Source organism: Neolamprologus brichardi, chromosome 4 (assembly GCF_056152115.1).
Source record: "Neolamprologus brichardi isolate AB-2024 chromosome 4, ASM5615211v1, whole genome shotgun sequence".
Taxonomy (NCBI): Eukaryota; Metazoa; Chordata; class Actinopteri; order Cichliformes; family Cichlidae; genus Neolamprologus; species Neolamprologus brichardi.
In genome coordinates, this window is record NC_142107.1 from 24307744 (window position 1) to 24322617 (window position 14874).

Here is a 14874-nt window from a genome sequence, read left to right on the forward strand (position 1 = left end):
ACAGCATGTCTTTATCCTGTCTTCCTTCTCTCACCCCAACCAATCACAGCAGATGGCCGCCCCTCCCTGAGCCTGGTTCTGCTGGAGGTTTCTTCCTGTTAAAAGGGAGTTTTTCCTTCCCACTGTCGCCAAAGTGCTGCTCATAGGGGGTCATATGATTGTTGGGTTTTTCTCTGTATCTATGAAGCGCCTTGAGGCGACTTTTGTTGTGATTTAGCGCTATATAAATAAAATTGAATTGAATTGAATTCAATTCAATCTGGAAAGGGTACGTTAACCTGCTGAGCTAACCAGTCAACACTGTGAATGAAACACAACTAATGCTGTGGATGACAGTCGGCTGGAAAAGACCAGTTTGATGGTTCAGCATCAGATTTGTTTTTGTGTCTTTTGTATCCGTCATGTTTCATTACCTGCGTTCTTTTTTCAGGCTTTCAGGAAGTTTGAAGAGATGAACGGAAAACTGGCGGAACAGCTGCGCAAGCTATCAAAGCAGGTTGTTTACCTCACGCTGCTCTTTCTGCCTTACTGCACACAGCATTTTCACACTGCCTGTGTTTTATTTTGTGGGGTTATATATCAGACATGCTTTTGTTACAGGAGTGGCGTTGTGGGTTAACTCAGAACTATAAAACGTGGTTTGGAGACTGGTTGCAAAGGGGCTTGCAGTTGAACTTTGAATACAAATAAAATGTCTGTGTCAATCACTCATCTTCTTCAAGGTGCAGGAAACCAGGCTGACTCGAGATGAGGAGCTGCTGAAGAAACCTGTGCAGGACTTCGAACTGATGCAGGAAAAGTGAGGACACGCAAACATGAACACGCTGAGCCGTGTTTTCATTTCCTCAATGGAAACAAAGCAAATTCAGTAACAGAGGATTACCTTCTGATTGGCCGCATCTCGTCACAGGTACATCGTCGTCCTCATGGCTCAGGCTAAGATCTACTGGAACCGCGAGAACTTCCAGATGGTGGAGAAGATTTTTCGCAAGTCGGTGGAGTACTGCAACGATAACGACACCTGGAAGCTGAACGTGGCTCACGTGCTCTTCATGCAGAACAAGTACAAGGAGGCTATCGGCTTCTACGAGCCCATCGTCAAGAAGCACTACGACAACGTGAGTTCGGGGCGGATTATTACCCGCCTGTTCAACTGTGGGCACCAAATGATGACAGTGTGACGTCAGCTGTAAAAGCTGACAGTGTGCCTTTTTGTCCAGGTGGAGCAGTGTAACATACAAGAGTGTCCCTGCAAGTGCAAACCATCGGTAAACAAAAAACAGACCAAACACCTGTTTCTCTGCCTCTGCAGCTTCTATCTGTGCATGAATCCGCTGTTTAGTGTGATGGTTTGCAGTGTTGTTTCTGATGTCGTACAACTTCAGATGGTCACATGGCTGAAGGTGTGGAGTGTTTAACAGAGCACACTAACACTGGACAATAAAGAGTTTTTAGGGTGTTTTCACACCTGTGGGTTTTAGTCTGTTCAGTTCAAACTCTGGTTTGTTTCAGTGCGGTTGGTTTGTGCAGGTGTGAGCGCAGTAATTACACCAGTGTTGAACAAAGAGGATTTTTTATGGTGTGAATGTGACCCATCCTCGAGCTGAGCCAAAGCCAGCCGTACGTTGTAGGTTTTAGCTAAAATATTCTCCATGCTCTGTGCAGTAGTGCAGAACAAAGCACCTTCTTCCTGTATTTACTTTTGTTTCTCTCACCTCAGACACATCTGGCCAATCAGTAGACTGAACACTCTCATGTGGTTTGTAGTGACGCAAGAAAAGAAACCAAACCCTGAGAAAAAGTTTACCAACCCAGCTGATTCGCACCAGAGTAAACAGACTATAGCTGCAGTTTTCTTATATGTTCCAGTTCAGATCTAACCTCACGTCAGTGGGATCATTTAAAGGTTCTGCTGCTGACTGAAAAGATTTCCTGTGAAATCATTGGTCAAGCCTCTGATCCATGTCGGCGTTTGCTTCTGTAGATCCTGAACGTGAGCGCGGTGGTCTTAGCCAACCTGTGCGTGTCCTACATCATGACGAGCCAAAACGAAGAGGTAACGTACAGACGCGGTCACTGTCAGCCCAAAGCTGTTTCTGTATGGTTTTTATCCAGAATTACACGTTTATAACACACATGAACGTAATGAAACTCATGAAAAGCACTGCTTTAAAAACAGAGACACACCAGATGAGACAAAAGAAGTCAACAAAATAAATGAATTACCCTATTCCAGCTTAATATATATCCTTGTAGAGAAAAACGATGAAGCAGCATTTATATCCTGATAGAAGATTAGATTAATGTCCACTGGGATGTCGTCCTAAAGAGAGGATATCTGTTCAGACTCATGCACACATGTGGTTATTGTACTCTGTGTGATGGCCGCTGTCACTGTTGATTCTTCGTTACGCAGTAAAGCCACAGCGGGCACTACTTTATCTCCACACTGAAAGTTCAGACAGCTAGCTGCAGCCTTTCAGTCTGATCAGGTCCCTGTGTGATACTTTCATCCAAACTCGAGCTCCACTGTCCAGGATGGATGGCTTTTTTGGGGGGAGCCTTTGTTGTGTCTGAGAGTAGAAAGGAAAGGTGTGAGAAAGAGCAGCAAAGCCCAGAATCGAGCCTCTGCAATAACAGGACAGAATCTCTCCTCTGACTGATGATTTCTGCGTGTCGTCTCGGTTTAACAGGCTGAAGAGCTGATGAGGAAGATCGAGAAAGAAGAGGAGCAGATCTCCTACGACGACCCCGACAAAAAGGTCTTTCACCTCTGCATCGTCAACCTGGTCATCGGGTGAGTCGCACACTCGGATCCTGATTACACAGGAAGAGCTTTATGGGGACAGTCAGCAGGTATTTACTGTAAAGGGAGTTACTATGCAATCAGAAATCAGTCAAAGGATTTTATTTTGTATCATTTCTGATGTGAAGGTTAGAGAGGAAGAAGAAAAAAGTCCTGCTTTCATCAGTAAGATCATGTCTGTGAAACCTTTCTTGCACACTTGTGTTTTGTCTTTCAGGACGCTGTACTGTGCAAAAGGAAACTACGACTTCGGCATCTCCCGTGTCATCAAGAGCCTGGAGCCTTACAACAAGAAGGTCAGACATTTTTCCACCAATTGTATCAGAATTGTATCAAAAGATCACAGAGACCTTCGGGTCACCAAGGCTGACCACGACGTCGTCTCCTACTGCCCAGTTTAATGCCCCTGATGTTTGACTGGCTCCCAGTGCCTACAGCTAAGCAAAGAAAACCAAGCAGGTCACCCTGGTGATCCTCAAACTGAGAACAACACTCAGAAGATTTTGATTCCAGTGCTTTTGTAATCACGATGATTCAACCGGGCGATCAGCTTTAGTGAGAGAAGACTGTGCTTCCACTCAGGAACACTTTGAGTCTCCCTCCGCAGTCCTGCTTCTTGGACTGCAGCTGATTGGCCATCTGTTGGGAGAGTGAGCCTCCAATCAGAGCCCGGTGTTGGTGTAAGTGGTGTAATGGCATCGTTCTTACAGATGGATGAAAAAGATGAAAACTCAAATCTTGTTTCTTTAATTTGAAGGGCTCGTACAGACCACGTACTTCTGTGTCATTTAACACTGGAAGGACACACAGCATAACAATGCAAGCCTTTAATGGCTTTGATGGGAAAACACAGCCACAGTGAGGATGCTCGGTGGCCCAAACCAGCCCCACCAGCTGCAGGAGCAGCAGGAGGCACAGGAACAAACAAGCTTCATGGAGTTTTTTAATATGCGTAACACCCGGACACTTCCATGTCTATGTTCATGGTTATAGATTAGAGACTCATGCATGTAGTTTTAGATTAAGAACCATACATGGACAGTTTTATCAAAAGCAGTCTGAACATTTCATCCTTCATGGTTTAGTTTTATTCATAAATCTGCAGTTTCTGTGCAATCTGACTCCACTTACAGCTTGTTGTACAGTCTGATGAAATCTAATCATGCTTTAGCTTAATTTAATATTAAATGGAGGTAATCCCACTCGCAGTGTTCGGACTTTGTGTCCAAGGATTAAAAAATATCTGAACAACAAAGTCCTGCAGGAGCACCTTCTCCAGGGCCGAGCTGCTCTTTTTGGGAACCTTTTGATCCCGTTTGGTCACAACATCAGCGGAGTCCAGCTGCAGCTGAGTCCACTAAAATCCAGCTGAGAACACACGCCATCATCCTGAGCATCTCGCCTGTCATCCCCTCCAACAGTCACATCTGCAGTGAAAGCAGCGAGCACGACAGGAATGTGAAACCTGGCGAGATGCACGCATCACACAAGCGTCTCGTCTCTGGTTACTTCAGATCATTTCATACAGGAAACCGTCCTGTGTGGTTAAACTGTCACGACGACAGCGTACAATGTTCACAAAACAAACCCTGCTGGCAGGCGCTGAGGCGTTCAGTCTGGTTATATGTTGTTAATCTGTTCTGTTTGTGTGTAGCTGGGGACGGACACATGGTTCTACGCCAAGCGCTGTTTCCTGTCCCTGCTGGAGAACATGTCCAAACACATGGTCATGCTGAGGGACACCGTGGTGCAGGAGTGCATTCAGTTCCTGGAGCACTGCGAGGGTGAGCAGCCGTCACAAACACGCCTGCAGAAATATCTCGAGAACGCACCGGCGTGACGACACGATTAATGGCATTATTGTTTCTTCAGATTAAAATGTTCGTGTACGGGTCCCAGTTTTTAGTGATTGTTAACGTTTTGGTGATAGTGTCGCATCTTTAGTCTCTTCACACAGTTGGAAACTGCTGTAAGAGACACTGACCACAGCTCCAGTCCCCTTCAGCTCGGAGAAACCAACATGGTGGCAACTTAAACAGCTAATGTTGATGCTTAGTTATGATAAGTCCAGAAGTCAGAAACCAGTGAAGCACCTGCTGATATGAGCCTCTGAAGCTCATCCAAACACTCTTTGTGACGTTTTCTCGAGTGAATAATCAGGAAACGATCAAACATTCAGGGTGTTACTGCCTGTTTCTGGTCTGCGTCACAGACATTTAACTGCTGCACATTATTGTGATCAGTCCATCACAGTCACGCTGGGACTTTAGGTTGTTTAGCTGGAGTGTAAAATTGTTTGCAGTGTTTCCATTTTAAATATTCATGTTGATGCTGTACTGTGGTAAACAGGAATGTTGTACTCCGACTGTTTTCTTTGCTTTCCTGCAGTTTATGGGAAGGAGGTGCCGGCCATCATCGAGCAGCCTCTGGAGGAGGTCCGCATTCACATCGGCAAAAACACCGTCACCTACGAGGCTCGGCTTCTCAAGGCCCTGTTCTACGAGGTGATTGGCTGGAACAAGTGACATCACAAAGGTGTTACCGGCTGAGTTATGACAGTTTAATAAGTTCCACAGAAACTCTGTTTAAAGACGGTCAGAACACAGTGGCGTGTTTCTGCGCAGCTTTCGTCCGGCTTCTTCTTCTGGCTGAAGGACGTGATCTCAGCGAGCAGATCTGATGTAATCACAGTTAACGGGCTGCATTTATCATCACTATGAACACAACGGTTTGTAGAACAGACTTTAGTTTTATTGGTTATGTTTATTTCACTAACAAAAACATACACGATGATAGTAATGTACGTTTATCTCCATGCATTCGGTTCATGCAGATCCTCTGCAGCCGCTGCTCCCGACTGTTTGTCGATTAAATACGTGTGAGAAACAATGTGATTTAAAGTAAATAAAGATATTTTTAGAACTTAACTCAAGGTTTTCACCAGGAAAACAACCTGGGTGGATTCTGATGTTTTTTTCCAAAGTAAATATGTGTTTTAAATAGAGATGCTCCAATCAGCGTCTTTAGCTTTATATAAACTTTAAAAATAAATCCTGCAGAATCGTCGAGTCTCTGACCACATCACGCTGTGTCCTTTTCTCACTGTGGTGTTCACACAAAGGTAACCCCACCCCCCTCCAGCTCCAGCTGATCTCTTGTTCACTCATTGCAACTACAAATTTCTCCTAAAGAGGCTACATCAAAGAAAAAACACTGTTTTGTGGACACAATGTCGCCGATGCACAGGGGTTAGAGTGGGATTGGGCTGGTGGGGGGTGGGTATATTTCCTGGGTCTTTACCGTACAATATAAAGCACCTCGAGGTGACTCTTGTTGAGCCCTATAAATTTATATATATGAAAATGAATTGAATTAAATTCACTCAGAGCAGCACTTTCTGTGGACTCCTGTAGTGATGGCTAAACGCTAAAGTATTAAGATTCCAGTCTTATTGTGAGCATGAACTCTGACACGAATGGAAGGATTGAAGGCTCAGTGTGCATGCAGCCGTGTGTCACCTTCTGATTGGTTGAGGTGGGAGCAGCTGGAAACAAAGCCGAGCTGCAATAAAAATGAACTCTTAATATTAAAAGCTGCCGATCAAATGTAATCACTCATTAACTGGAGGTGGCTTCAGCATCTCCGTGGCCCACTTTAACCCCTGGAGCCAGAAAAAATCTCGTGATGACCTCGAAGAGTCGAATTAATCCAAGTCTCATCCTCCAAAACGCCCATTTACATTTTACCATGGTCCTACTTATCCTTTCTTACGGTTGGAGCATCACTACTTTCAAACATCTTGTTTAGGTTTGATAATAATGGTAAAAAAAATCAGCTTTATTGTTATAGTAACAAAACATGACTGAAAATAAAGCTTTAGCCTCCACATCCCAGCTCTGCATTAGGCGTTTTCGTCATGTTAACACTACGTTCTGGTGTGGAGAGTCTGCCTCGTTTCACCGATGATAAAAGTCTCTACCTGATGATCTACAGTGGTTTTTTTCTCGTGGGAACGCCCCTCAGGAGAGCGGCCTCTTTGTGATGTCCTGCTCTGTCAGGTAGTAGTTCAGGTATCCTCCCAGAGCACCGACCGCCACCGCCGTCATGTGACTGGAACAGCCGTCTGGCAGATGAAAGATAACAGAGTTTATTAGACAATAACAAAAAACCCCCAAACTAAATCAGATGAAGTACTTAAGCTTCACACATAATTATCAGCATATGAGCTCCAGTAGCTCTGCATCCAACTGCATTTTTAATGTGACCTCCGCTGGCTTCACAACACCAACGTTGTTCAGATTTCCTCCAAACCTACAAACGTAACGAGCTTCTTTAGCCACAGTGGCTGAAGATCAGCTGATGTGATTGTTACGATCTTGTCGTGGTTCTGGGTCATTTGATCCAGCTCTGAGTTTATTGTGTTTTTGTGATTCCTCAGATGTTGTGATGGAGTTTTCTATCATTCAGTATTGAGTTTAGTCCTTCCCATGTCACTGAGTTATTGGTCATTTCTGGTCTGTTCGGTCCCTTTTGTGCCTTTGTCGTCGTGTCTCCTGTGAGACTTTGTCTTGTCGTCTGTGTTTGTGTTTCGGTGTCTATCGCTCCATCACCCTCTGTGTATGTCTTAGTCGGGTCGTTGTTTTGCGTCTCCCTTCTGTGTCCACACGTTCCCCTCCTTGTGTTTCCACAGTCACTCATGTCTGTCCATGTGAGTTCTCCCCAGCCTGTCTTGTCTCTCTCTCCCTCCATGTCTCGCCTCTGTAACTGTTTGTGTCTCATCCCATTGTCTCTCCAGTCTGTCTTGGTCCCATGTGCTTTCCTTCCTCCCGGCCTCTGTATCATGCTGCGTGTTTTAGTCTGTGTCTTAGTGTGTTTCCTGTTTTATTTTGACAGTCTGCCATCCTGTGTTCAGTGTGTTTGCTTCCTCCCTGTCTCGTCACGCCTAATTCGTCCCAGCTGTGTTCCCCGTGTGTTTCTGCTTTTCCTAATCACCCTCATGTGTGTGTGTGTGTGTGTGTATATGTTGTGTCAGGTTCCTCTTGTCCCTTGTCCAGTTGTCCACGTCCAAGTTCTTAGTTTCATTTTTGTGATTCGTGTTCTAACTAGTTTAGTTCTATCTCCATTCGCCATTTGCTTCTGTTTTTGTGCAGCCTATGAATAAAGCAGCTTGTTTTTTGTTAAGTCTGCATTTGGGACCGCCTCATCATCACTTCACACATTCTGCAGCTGCAGACCGTGACAGATGAGAAAAATGTCAACGGACCTGGAAGTATCTTCTCCCTCCTCTTCACTCTCCTGTGAGGCTGCAGCTGTTCCAGCAGCTCGTCTCCAATGATCTGTGAGATGATGCTCTCTGAGGAGAACAACAGAGAGTGAACGGCCCAGAAATGAGTCATTTAATACAGATAAATACAGATAATTGGATAGATAACGACTCACGGACCAGTACCGGTCCGAAGGCCCGGGGGTTGGGGACCGCTGGGTTAATACATCTGTACAGTGCATATAAAAGTCTGTTCCTTGGCTGATTTTATTATTTATTGTATTCAAATAGATATTTAAATCTATTTATTAAATATCTTACTACAGGATCCAAAACACGAACATTTCAGGAATGCAATAATAATTGTGACAAAAAGCTCCCAAAAACCTCTAATTTTCTGAAAAGCCCAAAGATTTTCCATCCCTCTAGTTAAATTTGTAACTCGGGTGATTTAGTGTCGACGACATTTGTTGTTGAAATTATGTTCTTCAAGGACGTTTCAGGCTCCTAACCTGTTTCCATTATACATCCTGCCTTTGGCCAACATGAAGAATTCCCAAAGTTTAAAATGCTACAACTGAAGAATTTCGTGTTGTAAACTACTTTTATTAGCGTGTATGTGCAGATATAGAACTTTGGCAGTGATTTGAGATGGAAGGACTCTTAATCACTATTCTCATTATCATTGTTTTCTACTCAAAGTGATTTAATGGTTCAGGGCAGCTGATGTTAAATATGGTGTTCCTCAAGGAAGTATTCTTCAGTTTTTATTATCCACACTTGGACACCCCTTGGGCAGCATTATTATTCATCAGCATAAAATCCCAGATCCTTGACGACTACTTCAAACATTTATTCTTATTAAACGTTTTCACAATAAGTGAGCAGAAAATTCTGTTTGCAGTCTTTGTTTGCTGGTCTGTCCAAAGAAATCAAGAAATAAATCATGAAAAGTTTAGAAACTGTAGGTCAATTATAACAATATTTCTGAAGTTTCTTCTATAACAAATTACTGCACTTCCTCAAAAGTTTTCTCAAGAAATCTGCAGGTAATTCAGATCCCGTGACATAACGTCAGACAGAGATCTGATCGCCACGTTACTTGTACGAATGCTCTTTGTGTTTTATTTGCCTAACACATAAAAAACCTGCACATTCTTGCATCAGTGGCCATCTTTGTTTCATTAAGACCTCTAAAATACACTGTTGCTATATTTCTGAGGTTTGACATATTTGGTATTTTGGACTAAGAACATATATTTCAGCAGACTGTAGCAGGTTTGTGATACTCACTGTCTCTCCCAAAGCAGCCCACCTCCTCGTCCTGCAGCCTCAGAATGTGCTGCAGCCAATCGGCTTTGTGGAAGTCGGAGAATCCAGACAATCCACAAATCAGGACTGCCAACATAGAGAGGAAACTCAGAAACTAATTTATTTACAGTTCAGACATTTTTACAGTTGACTGCTCATCCAAATCCCCCCAGTACACTTTTCAATTTAACCTAAAATTAAATTAAAAGTCTTAAAAAGTCCTAAAACAAGAAAAAACTTTCTTTGTTACACGAATTCTCTGAAGGTGAGCCTCAATGTCTCCTGAAAAGTCAGGACACAACATCAAAATCCCCAAATTCTACAACGAACACTCTGAATTTTGTTGAAATTCAGATTTTGTTATCATCTCTTTTATTCCATAATTTTCTTTTATATTGAAATGGTGATGCAGTCATCAAAAAAATGTAAATGTTTTTAGTTTATCTCATTCAAAAGGACACATCAATATTTGACACTATGGTTTTCCCATTCCAGTCAATCATTTTATGAGTTTATCCTTAAGTTGATCATAATTAGTGGTTTATATTTATAAATTAATTCATTTTTAAGCTTTTTTGCATGAAAATATTAAAATATAAGTAATAAAAAAAAATTAAATATGGGAATTCATTTTGCATCAAACCGGAAAAACACCGGATCAGGAAAATGTCGACACTCACTGTTTTCGATGAAGATGTCGACCATCTGCTCACTCAGACCGTCTTTGATGTCCTGGTTGGTCTTCATCATGTTGGAGCAGAAGATCCTCTGGTAGTTCTGTTCGGTCATGTTTGCTCTGGATGCTCGTGTGTCGCCTTTCAGCAGATTAGTGCAGCCTTTCTGAAACGGAAATACAAACTGTGAAGCTCATAAATTCCCCTCGTACTGAAATCTGTAATGGTCCTCGCTACTTTAATCAAATATTTCTAACAGTAGTTTTGCCACCTGCGGTGTTCCCCAAGGCTCTGTCTTTGGCTCTGTACTGCTCTCCCTTTAAGACAGCTTTTTATTGATTGGCTGCACATTATAAACAGAATGTCTTGGAGAGCGGGTGGGCGGGGCTTCTGTGCTCACAGCTACGACTCTACAGCCAAGTGTTTAGAGTGTTTACAGCCTGAGCTTTTGGCTCAGTATTTTACTGGGAAAAACATACAAATGTAAAGACTCTTAATGAAAATGTAATGAGTCTTACCAGGAAGTAAAAGATTTAAAATTCAGCTCGGGCTGAGATGGGCAGCATTAATCTGGTACTTTGAGTTAAACCGGAGGTTCTGGGCCGATATGCAAACTCCACACAGGAGGCTCATATCTGGTTTGGAGCCCGTCTTTCTGTGAGGCTTCCTAAAATCAGGTTGTTTCTTTCTCCAACATGCTTGTTAGTGTCACACACATCTGTGGGTCTTTGAGTGGTTTTACGTGTTGTTTCCATCTTTGTTCGCTCACCATTTTTCCGATCATGAAGTAGAGAAGCTGGTGGGACAGAGAGTAGTGTGGACACCCAAAACGTGTCATGGTGTCCCGGCAGGGCTTGGTGACGATGCACGGCGTCCCGTTCATCTTCCTGTCCGAACACACACACACGACTCAGGCAGGTGAGTGTCCTCACCACTTACACTTACAATAAGATAAAGAACTTTCTTTCTAGTGTAAATCAGCATTTTTAAAGTTAAAAACAGGCTGCGGCCGGTGAATAATTTGCACAGTCCAACAATCCACATGTAGAGGAACCAGCAGAGTAAAGAGCCTCTGAAGCCGGACTCTTTGGTTGGTGTGGGTTCGTACCAGGTTCCCAGCAGCAGGGTCAGACATTTGTCACTGAGCTGCTCGTCGTAGCACTCAGTGGTCATGGTGGAGGGATAAACCAGGCTGGGATCTGTGGTGTACCATTCCTGAGGAATCAGCCAGAAACTCCACGACAACAGCGGCTCGAACTCTGGAGAGGAGGATGCAGGAAACGCACAAGTGTTAAAATCTGCCAGGATCTCAACAAACCTCACCTGCACATCTGTGCAACACCTGCCTGCTCATTTCTCTCAAGTCAGATATTTAAATTATATAATTAAACCTTAATCAATACGTCGTGATGATTAAAAACATAATTAAATACAAATTTAACTCAAAAACAGCCCCTATAAGTTCAGACAGTCTTTAAATAAGCTCCTCCTTTTTCAGGAAACGCCTGCAGAAGACGTCACAGCAGTGAAACTGAAATCTTAGCTTTCTGACTGTTGTCTGTTCTTGATGTTGTGTTCACTCACCTGTAGTGTTTCAGTGTCACTGTGAATCACTGACACATTTACCTTCATGAATATAAATATCTGAGATGCCCTGAGCCTTTTCATGTGTTAATTTCTTCCACATAAAGACCATAACAGCTCCAAGAATGAACCACTAAATGGATCAGCACTGTACCTGCAGACTTTGGGGACATGGAGTCTGAAAGTCTCACCTCTGTAGTATTTTGGGTCGTCCTGTTCCAGGGCAGCGTTAGCCTTCTCCAGACTTTGGTCAAGACGTCTGACCAGAGCGACGGCGGTGGTTCTCTGAGCCCAGCTGACCGGGTCGGTGTGAGGCCACGTCCGGACCGCCTCCTTCAGCTCAGCTGAGACACAAAAACAGGAAGAAAGAGTTCATTCGTAAAATAAAAGGATATAAGTAAACTTGCTTTATGGTTTTAATTTCCTCTGCCTGTGTCCTCCTGTGGATGGACCCTCTTTCGGTTTACTTCCTGTTTTATTTTGGAAGGTAGGGCCTTAGTTGGTTTTCTGATCTGTTACTTTCTTCCTTTGTTCTTTTTCATGCCCTCGCTTTTGTCTTTGTGTTTTCCCTCTGTTGGCTTACTTCCTGTTTTATTTCAAAGGTGAGCTCTTCAGTGTTTTTACTTCAGCCTCAGTCACACAGACCTGCAGACCAGCCAGCAGCCTTCTGGTCTCCATATTGCCTGACCGGCTGGCTGATGAAAGCAGCTGCATATGCAAAGAGGGCAGCTGCACCTCTGTGTGACTGCTTTGGTTGCCAACAGGTTTGCAGGTGTAGCTCCTGAGTGGCATCATGTCCGTCTCTCTAAATCAGGAGCAAGCTGAGTTTGTAAATGCTGACTTACATCCACCGAGGTCTTCAAGGTCAGCTTCATGAATGATTGGTAGAAAATTGACAAAAAGCCTTCTAACTTAGAAAGTGTGATTCTCTCTCTGCTGGACAAACAGAGCTCTGTGTGCAAACACGGCCTCGCATTAAAGTCAGTTTGTTTTCCTGGTGAGAAAAAATTGCCACGCAGCAAGAACCTCTCCGCGCAACAGGCTTTGGCCTTGCTGCAGGAAATGGACGAAGCAGATTCTGATGGAGGAGAGGTTTCATTTGTCCAGCAAGCCACTGATACCAGAAGAATCTGAAAAGGATTCTTCTGAGGAGGTATCAGTGGCCACATGTGTGTGTGTGTGTGTAACTAGACTTTATGCATATTATGTAAGGTGTGGCTATATAAATATATGTACAACTCTGTGTATATGTGTTTATGGGCAGGCATGCAATGTAGTGACAAGGATTGACAAGAACTACCATGGTGTATTGTACGCTGCAGGTAAGGAAGGAAAGTAGCCTTGCAGGGAAGGAAAGACCTGAATCTCTCATGGTTGGGGGTTGGGGGAGGGTGTGTTTGCACAACAAAAGCAGGAGAACAATGGAGCTGAAGACCTGTGAAAATCTCAGCGGGGTGCCAAGAGGTGTTAGGGTCGGGGGGATTTACGCAAATTTGCACAGGCTAGTAAATCTAGTAGTAGGGACTACACCAGGGGGAAAAGGCTCAGTAATTCTAGTGTTAAGAAGCTACGGCCACAAAATCAAAGTTTTTTAGGGGGGATACACTTTTTATTCTGGAAATGTTCATCATTTGTTTTTGGACGGAAGGGGTTAAAACAATAGATTTACTTTATTTTTAGATTACTTTGGGGTTTCCATTGTCAGAAAATCAAATGTCAGAGCAGTAGCTGTGCTGGCAGCGCTGTACTTTACTGTATTTTACTATAAAATAAAACAGATCAGTGAAAAGTCTGAGAGTGAAGCAGAAAATGTGTCACTTTCAGTCGACACTGAGGTTAAAAGCATTTCACTTTAAAAGCTTTCGCATGTTTGTATAACCTGTTCGATCTGAAATCAGTGAGTTTCACCAAAACAAGCAAACAATAAACAGATGTTATTCTCCAGATGTTTCCTGCAGCTGGTAAACAGTCTTACCCTGCAGTATGACGAACCCCACCACTCCGTCCAGGTTGATGTGCTCGTGCTGCCGCTCCAGGAAGGACACTCCGCGGGAGAGGCTGCTCAGGATGTCATCGATCACCTCCGCCCGAGAGCCGCACACTGCGGCAAACAGAGCCAGCGCTGCGGCCAGCCGGAGCACCGAAACCCGCATCATCCACTCTGAGGTCCGGGACAGCTTCAGTCTAGCAGGGAGACCGAGAGAGGCGGAGGACAGCCTGTCTCCGCTTTAACACGGGGGGAGCAAAGTCAAGGGCTCAGCATGGGGGGGAGGAAATATCCATGACGTCAGAGGGGCTATCATCACGAAATTACATTTTATTTTTACTGCGTTTAATTTGAATTAATATTAGAATAAAATAATACACAAAGAAAATCTCACCTTACCTCCTAAGAGGATTTAAAGTGATGTGCAGTGAAAACATTTACACGTTTATTTAACCGAAACCAAAAAACAAAATTACATTTAAAAAAAAAGGTCAGTTAGTGGCCTGAAAGCTGCAACGCATGGAAGACAAAAGCTGTTCAAAAGGTGGAAAATGTACAGAGAATTAATATCATATTTCCCTGCTGTTTCCCACAGTGAGGTGAGGTTTATGTATGCGGGATTTTCCAGTGGGGCGGCGCAGGGAGCCAGAATATTTGATCACAAAAGGTTCGTTTAGAAGATCAGTCTGGTTTTAAAATTATTTACTATATATATATATATATATATATATATATATATATATATTATGAGTATATTTTCTGGAAGGCACTGGAAAACATATATTACATATTAATGTCACGCATTCTTATACATGTATATGTGTATAATATAATTTCCTCAGGGATTAAGAAAGTATTGCACTTACTGCTCTTGCACTTCTGATTAGATGCAAACTGTATTTCGTTACACTGTATTTATACATGTGTAATGACAGTAAAGTATAATCCTGAAGCCTATTTTGATTCTGACGTGTATATATTATATCCTTCTGTTTCTAAATGAAGAATAGAACCGAAAATATCCTAAAGGGAGATTGGTTAATACAAAGTAGATTTTCACATTTGAAAACCACAAAACTTCAGAACAAATGTTTAATTGTGTAAATATATTCACAAAAATCTGCTCAGGCAAACTTTTTATTATTTGTTCCAAAATGTTTGTGAAAAGATGTTTCTGAGATTTTTCTTTTTTAAAAAAAAATAAAATGTAAATGTCCTACCAAAGCCCTACTTTTTAATTTTTTCTTTG

The 14874-nt window shown here is 43.0% G+C and overlaps 2 protein-coding genes across 3 annotated transcripts in view; one reads left to right on the forward strand and one right to left on the reverse strand.

The window, feature by feature from the left end:
* The window catches only part of ift70 (intraflagellar transport 70), a 20200-nt gene extending 14467 nt beyond the window's left edge, over nt 1-5733 (forward strand). Inside the window, exons 12-20 of one of the 2 annotated variants that reach the window (XM_087840105.1) lie at nt 431-496; nt 723-799; nt 911-1118; nt 1221-1268; nt 1985-2056; nt 2694-2797; nt 3024-3102; nt 4461-4590; nt 5195-5733. In XM_087840105.1, coding sequence (XP_087696231.1) covers nt 431-496; nt 723-799; nt 911-1118; nt 1221-1268; nt 1985-2056; nt 2694-2797; nt 3024-3102; nt 4461-4590; nt 5195-5331 — 921 coding nt within the window. In that variant the 3' untranslated portion in view covers nt 5332-5733. The remainder of the gene's footprint in view (nt 1-430; nt 497-722; nt 800-910; nt 1119-1220; nt 1269-1984; nt 2057-2693; nt 2798-3023; nt 3103-4460; nt 4591-5194) is intronic. The other variant, XM_087840106.1, reaches the window with a different exon arrangement.
* c4h16orf89 (chromosome 4 C16orf89 homolog) lies at nt 5517-13910 on the reverse strand. Its single transcript, XM_006801921.3, has 8 exons — nt 13614-13910; nt 11830-11982; nt 11163-11313; nt 10824-10941; nt 10061-10220; nt 9363-9467; nt 8070-8159; nt 5517-6929 (listed from the first exon to the last, which is right to left on the reverse strand). Exons 1-8 carry the CDS (start codon nt 13792-13794, stop codon nt 6826-6828), a joined length of 1062 nt encoding a protein of 353 aa, XP_006801984.1. The 5' UTR covers nt 13795-13910; the 3' UTR covers nt 5517-6825.
* Nucleotides 13911-14874: the final 964 nt, after the last annotated feature.

Bases quoted from the DNA above. Each gene is read 5' to 3' on its own strand.
- c4h16orf89 (XM_006801921.3), bottom strand. From the start codon at position 13,794: ATGATGCGGGTTTCGGTGCTCCGGCTGGCCGCAGCGCTGGCTCTGTTT. The intron at 9,468-10,060 runs GTGAGTGTCGAC...CTATGTTGGCAG, and splicing joins CGACATCTTCATCGAAAACA to TCCTGATTTGTGGATTGTCT. The intron at 6,930-8,069 runs GTCCGTTGACAT...TTCATCTGCCAG, and splicing joins GAGGGAGAAGATACTTCCAG to ACGGCTGTTCCAGTCACATG.